This window comes from Mandrillus leucophaeus, unplaced genomic scaffold (assembly GCF_000951045.1).
Source record: "Mandrillus leucophaeus isolate KB7577 unplaced genomic scaffold, Mleu.le_1.0 Scaffold224, whole genome shotgun sequence".
NCBI classification, from domain to species: Eukaryota; Metazoa; Chordata; class Mammalia; order Primates; family Cercopithecidae; genus Mandrillus; species Mandrillus leucophaeus.
The window spans coordinates 882,958-890,069 of record NW_012102299.1 but is presented as its reverse complement, the minus strand read 5'-3'; the positions used below and the strand labels follow the sequence as shown (position 1 = coordinate 890,069).

Genomic DNA, 7,112 nt, shown 5'->3' with positions numbered 1-7,112 from the left:
GAGGCAGTGAAGAGTCCACATGTGATCTCCAGCCTATTCCTTCCCCCATCACAGTCAACACAAGAGTCCTTGCATCGAGTTGATGGAGCCATCAGGTTGAAGCAGTCACTGCTGTAAGAATAGCAGGTCCAGAGTGTCACCTGGATCATGGAAGAAGCGCTTGTGTGTTAAGGCACTGATATCTGAGAGGTGTTTTTTATTGCAGCATAGGCTGAGCTTATCCTTAATAACATGTAGAGTAAGGCCAGAAGCAGAAGAAAAAGCCTCAAATCTGAAAAGCACTACAGAGGAAAGGAACCCAGACAGTAAAGACTGGTGTAACATTTTCCATGCATTAGTTTTTCCATCGATGAAGTAAAAATTCAAAAATGCTCTTTAACATGTTACAACTCCATGAGTATACACAGTACTACTTCCCCTTAATTCATTTTTATAAAAAGGAAAGTATTGTCCTGTCCTAAGAAGAAAGATCACATATTTTTCCCCTTCAGCCTGCTTGTCTCTTGGCCCATAGCAATTCTTGGCCCATTCTTGCCTTCACTGAACGCCTCCGATACCTTCACAAGCCAAGAGGAAAGCACTCTTCTGGGTCAATGTTCTTCTCTGTAGAAAGCATTTTATCAAACAGACTTTAGTTTGTCACCATGATTTGACAGGTATCTCCGAAACTCCAGCTGATGTTACAAGAGTCTCATTTCTTAAAATCAATGAAACTGGTCCCTTTTGTCATTGTTTCTCTGTAATATCACCTTGGACATCACATGTCCTTCAAAGTTGTTCTTCGTTGCTCTCAAATACCGGATTGCTGTAAGACACGCCCCTGCCACACTCCGGCATGTCAGAGTGGGAGGTTTGGTTTAGTGGGGGCCAACTAGGGTCACCTGCCAAATCCCTCTGCCATATCCGATACTGGCTTTTTGACTGATAGCCAAAACATCTTTTAATCATCATCCACAGGGCTCGATTTTCAATAACGGCCTCCTGCAAAATAAAAGAATTACTTTTTACAATCGGGGTTGAGTGTTTTGAGGCTGCAGCCCTCCACAGGTCATCATAAGTCACTACTGCACTGGTGCTTAGATCCAGCTTGACAAAGAGCTTGACCACTGGACGAATCTAAGGTGGTTTCACTGGACAGGTATTGGCTTCTCAAATGTTTCTATTTAAGTACCTCCTGTGGGAGAAGTAAGAGGTACAACATTTCAAGACTCTGGGAACATAACTTGAAATGGCTTGCCTCAAAAATGAAGTTTCTTTTTCATCTCACATCTAAATTAAATTTAAAATTATTCAAATTCTATGTTTCACTCCATAGCACATCTATATTTTATTGGATATAAAATGACATTTAAAATTACTTACTACTAAATACTAAATACAATTGACCCTACATAAAGAGGTGGCCCATGTATGACATGTTTTGGATATACCCTGACATATCACTGCATATTCATAAACACAGGTTGATGAAATTAAAACACAGGCCAGTCTTGGAGTTGAACAGATCTGGATTTGGGTCCCAGTTCTGACACCTATTATGGGCAGAACAGTTACTCTATCCAAGTCTCAGTGATTAGAATAATCCCTTATGCTTGTTGTAAGGCTTATATAACTCCCTTTACAATGCAGGGCAGGGCAGGGCATAGCTCTCTCCCTTTGCCTACCCTTCTGAACTACTCATTTAACAAATGGCTAAGCACTGTGGTCCTGTTCACACATGTCTCTAACCTTCACCTTCACTGAAATACAGTTTTAAGATTATAAAAGACATGTGTCTTTGAAAACATTTTGCAATGCCATTTTATTTCATGAGTTAGAGTGTGCCTTGAATAGAGCCTAAGTTATAACTTATAACTCATGAGAGGTTATCATATTAAGTAGTAGTTTTCCTAAAATCTACCCATTTTTGCCATTTGGGTTCCACTGCCCATGAAAGGATGGAGAACAGCTAGTCTGAATTAATCCTGTGATAACTGACCATCTGCTGGCTGCCAGGCTGTTAAAGCTCCATATAGCCATCTCAGCCTCTTCGAAACTTAGCCAGATGAGTTATTCTACTTTCCTGCAGCAAGATTTTTTGTCCTCTTTAATTAACAAGAAAACAGTAGTTCTTCTTAGAGCTGGGATAAGGTAGGAGCATCAAATAAAGGTTTTAAAATCTTACTTTCTTCCAGGAAACCTTAGTAAGCCTTAAAACAAAATAGATGAAACCACACACACACACACACACACACACACACACACACAGAGAGAGAGAGAGAGAGAAAGAGAGAGGAACTTCAGTGCTCTCCATCTCTACATCTCGCCTTGAGTGTTTTTTAGTTCTAGAGCTATGATGACCTCTATCACCTGCTGCTCTGGAAGAGGAAACTGCAGAGAGGTGATCTGTCCTGTTACCACACATCATAAATACAAGGCAGAACTAGTGACATGATTTGAATTTGTGTCTCCATCCAAATCTCATGCTGAATTATAGTCCCCAATGTTGGAGGAAGGGCTGGGTGGGAGGTGACTGGATCATAGGGGTGGATTTCCTCCTTGCTGTTCTCGTGAGAGTGAGTGAGTTCTCATGAGATCTGATTGTTTAAAAGTGTGTAGCACCTTCCCCTGCTCGAGCCATGTAAGACCTGCATTCTTCCCCTTTGCTTTCCGTCATGATTGAAAGTTTCTTGAGGCCTTCCCAGCCATGCTTCCTGTACAGTCTGCAAAACCATAAGCCAATTAAACCTCTTTCTTTTATAAATTACCCAGTTTCAGGTATTTGTTCACAGCAGTGGGAGAATGGACTAGTAACAACTAGAAACAAAAGGAAAGCCTTGGTGAGACATTTCTTTAAAAAAATTTCACCACATGAGCTCTTCTGACTGGCTACTCAAATAACTCATACATACAAGCATACCTATATAAACACATAAATAATTGTTTTAAAGGTGGGAGCAATTAAAGCTATCCACCCTAGCTCTCATGCCTCTCAGCTGGAGGTTAGATCATGAGCCCTGGCAGGGTAAGGATAAGGTCCTGCTCAAACCTGTTTGTTTCAGGGCTGATCAGAGGTTAGATAAGTGGAATAATTTGCCCAAAGTCAGACAGAAAGAAAGTGGTGGAGCCAGGATTCGAACCCAGTAGATTACCCCTGAGCTTGTGCTCTTAACTGCAAATATGCTGAAAAAGGAAGAACTTCCTGCTAGAGGATTATGGAAGACTTTGATACTTAATTACCATATAGCCCATTCCCTCCCAACTCTTCCCTGCCCACCTAAAAGGAAAAAATAATGATAAATGGTCTAAGCTACACTGTGTAATTTTCAACATGGATCCACTTCCCAGAATCCTTTTCTACTCGTGATGACAATGAGACACAAGTCTAATCAATAAGGCATAAAAGAAAGTCTGCTAGTGAGCTTCACGAAACGTTCGTTTCCCAAGAAAAGGTCCAGACTTGATGGAAACTGGCTTGCTGTGGCCTCTCCTTCTGTTTTCTTCCTGCACTGAAAACAGATGTAAAGTCCAGCTATGTGGAAGCTATCTGGACACCATAATCTCAGGCACAAACATGAAAGACCACGTCTGAGGATTCTAGAACAGAAAGGTGAGAGAGTGTGCATTCCCAGTGGCACTACTGAGTTACTAAGCCAGTCCTGAAGCCACCTACCTTCAATCTTCTTCCTGAGTCAATAATTGTTTTTTAAGCCACTGTTGGTTAAGTTGTTACTTGCCTACCTGATCCAGAGATCAGGAAAGATACATGAAGAGGATAGTACTACAGTTGTGCCGTAGAGGATGGAATAGCACTTTTATATGTAGAAATGGAGGGAAGATACACCACACAGAGGAAATCTTCTGATTACGAACAGGGATAAGATGTACACACTAGATTCTTCTTTAAAGGGCAAAGACCATCATTCTGCCGTTGGGTCTGAGGCCACCGGTGATAATGCTCTTTTATTAATCCGGTTGCTTTAGAGACATACGGTTTAGCATATTGCTTCTCGAAGTGTGATCCCTGACCTAATCACATCAGAATCGCCTGACAACCTGCTAGAAATGCAAACTTCTGTGCTCCTTCTAGGCCTACTGAATCAGACCCACTGCGGGTAGGGCTTGGCAATGTGTATTGTTTTAACAAGCCTCCCAGGTGATTCTGATGCGCACTCAAGTTTGAGAAGTTCTTGTTTAGCACATAGAGAGAAGGTCCAGTACTGAAATTCTGTGTCCTATTCTGCCCCCAGCCCCTGTGCAGCCTTCCCTCTGCACAGGAGTAAGTAGGGAGGGCTCGCCGAGGTCCTGCCTGCACAACAGTGCAGAGAAGTCAGGCTGCAGGTTCTCCCAGCTCACCATGACACTCCATTTGCTGCAACAATTCTAGTTCTGTAACTCAGAGCAGAAATAGAGACAGATAGGATTCAGAACCTCACCTCTCCTTTGTTCATAAATGCCTTCTCAGGGTACCCCTGCCTACCAACAGGCTTTGAAGAATGGAGATTGTGTCTGGTAGTACTGAGTGGGGAGAGCGTGAATCACGTGGAGAAACAAAGCAGGAGCACAAGCTCATTTCACTGAGGAAATGGAGCACAGGGGAGCTGGAGAATAAAAGCTAGAAAATGGAGCAAATGGGAGCTGGAGAATGAAAGCTGGAAAAGCTCACTAGGAATGCCATTTCCCATCTGTAAGGCAAAAATGATATGAGTTAAGTGAAAGAAGTCGGACACAAAAGGCCACATATTGTATGGTTTCACTTACATGAAATGTCCAGAATAGTCAAAGCCACACAGTTAGAAAGAAGATGAGTGATTTCAAGGCCCAGGAGAAGGCGGAAGGGGCAATGAAGAGCAACGGCTAGTAGGTACAGGATTTCTTTAGCAATGATGAAAATGTTCTGCAATTAAGTACTGTTAATGGTTGTACAACTCAGTGAGTGTACTAAAAACCACTGATTTGTGGACTTTAAAAGGGTGAATTTTATGGTGCGTGAATCATATCTCAATTTTAAAAAGTAAATTGTGTTGGGTCTTTATTTGGAAAATGTAGAAATGAATAGGACCTTAGAGATCATAACTCCATTGTCCCCAGCCCCACCTGACAGATGGGAAAACTAACGTCCTGCTTGGGACTCATCAGAGGAAGGCAGCATTGCTTACGCTGTGAAGGAAGGAAGCCCCTGCACTGCTGAGTCCATGTCACCTAAAGTTGTTTTCAGAGTCCCAAAGAAGTCCCCTCACACACACGCATGTACACACACAAGATGAGCAGCCCAAGACCAGCACACTTACCTCGGCCACAAGGGACACAATGAAATTCAAGCTGAGCATGATGACAATGGAGACCCTCCACAGGACGGGCGTGCAGAGCAGCTGGCGGGAGATGATGAAGCACGGTTAGTCTGAAGACAGGCAGACGCTGGAAACACGTTCACATGTTCACAGTATATATTTTCATAGGCTATAAATCTCATATGTAATATATATGTGTGTCTATTACATAAATCGTATACATGTAAAGAATTTCTATGCTTGTATGCACAGAAAAAGTATGGAAAGGTTATACTCATGATCCTAATGATCTGGAGGTTATGAGAGTTGCTTTTCTTCTTTTATCTTTTTTTTTCTTGTGATGTGCGTGTTTCTCTATAATTTCTAAATTTCCTAAAATAACTTTGGTCACTTTGCAATTAGAAAAAATACTAAAATCACTTTTTGTTTGCTTGTTTGGTTCTGTTTTCAAAAGGGAGGCAGGAATGTGGCTTTATCTCCAGGAGGCCTAAGGGTACACATGTCAAACCTTCACAACTGGGTAGCATTGCCCTCTTCTCCCTGGTGCCACATCTCTCCCCAGCCGTGCCCTGCTTTTAGCACTGGCTCAGGGCATCTCCCTCAGGACTGTGCATCCAGCTGCACAGTGTGCCCTCACAAGGGCACTTGCTAAAGGAGCAAATGGAGGTGAAATCAAGCCAGTCATGACCTGTCCCTTTGCCCATTTTTTCCGTGTCTCCCCCAACCCCTCCAGGCACATTCCTGATATATATGTATGGTGAATGAATGGTGAGTTATTCTACTTTCCTGCAGCAAGGTTTTATTGTCTTCCTTAATTAACAAGAAAACAGTAGTTCTTCTTAGAGCTGGGATAAGGTAGGAGCATCAAGTAAAGGTTTTAAAATCTTACTTACTTCCAGGAAACCTTAGTAAGCCTTAAAACAAAATAGATGAAACCACATACATACATACACACACACACACACACACACACAGAGAGAGAGAGAGAGAAAGAGACAGAAACTTCAGTGCTCTCCATCTCTACATCTCGCCTTGAGTGTTCTTTAGTTCTAGAGCTATGATGACCTCTATCACCTGCTGCTCAGGAAGAGGAAGCTACAGAGAGGTGATCTGTCCTGTTACTGCACATTATAAATACAAGGCAGAACTAGTGACATGATTTGAATTTGTGTCTCCATCCAAATCTCATGCTGAATTATAGTCCCCAATGTTGGAGGAAGGGCTGGGTGGGAGGTGACTGGATCATAGGGGTGGATTTCCTCCTTGCTGTTCTTGTAATAGTGAGTGAGTAATTGAATAGTAATTCAATGGGTGAATTAATGAATGAAAAAGTGCCAAGGGCATCCCACTGTACCTGGCACTGTCTTATGCATGACCTCATGCGTTAGTGGGAGTAAAAACTGAAACGGTTCTATAGAGGACAATGTTCTCAAAGTTAAAAATTCAAATCCACTTCTAGGAATTTATCTCAGAAATATACTTTTATATGGCTAAAATGACATATGCACAATAATATTTTTATTGCAGCTTTGTTTGTAATAATACTTGGAAATATCTTAAATGTCTATCAATATGGGACTACATATAAAGCATGGTATACATATGACATATACATAATATACATTTGTATAAAATAAAATATTATATTAGCATTAAAAAGAATGAGGAAAATGTATGTACTGATATGGAACAATTAATACTATTACATGAAAGAAGCAAGGTGCAGGACAATGTATGTGTTGTAGCAGCCATGAAAATTTTCCACTCAGATCTGCTGCTGGGAGGATAAATTGTGGATACCCCAACTGTTATGCTCAGAATCCACCACCACACATGCTGTAA

The 7,112-nt window shown here is 41.6% G+C and overlaps 1 protein-coding gene across 1 annotated transcript in view; it reads right to left on the bottom strand.

Annotated features, from left to right (window-relative positions):
- Nucleotides 1-185: 185 nt before the first annotated feature.
- Nucleotides 186-7,112, bottom strand: part of ATP13A4 (ATPase type 13A4) — a 176,220-nt gene continuing 169,293 nt past the window's right edge. Inside the window, exons 29-30 of the mRNA XM_011981336.1 lie at nucleotides 5,271-5,351; nucleotides 186-981 (exon numbers count right to left, since the gene is read on the bottom strand). Coding sequence (XP_011836726.1) covers nucleotides 769-981; nucleotides 5,271-5,351 — 294 coding nt within the window. The 3' untranslated portion in view covers nucleotides 186-768. The remainder of the gene's footprint in view (nucleotides 982-5,270; nucleotides 5,352-7,112) is intronic.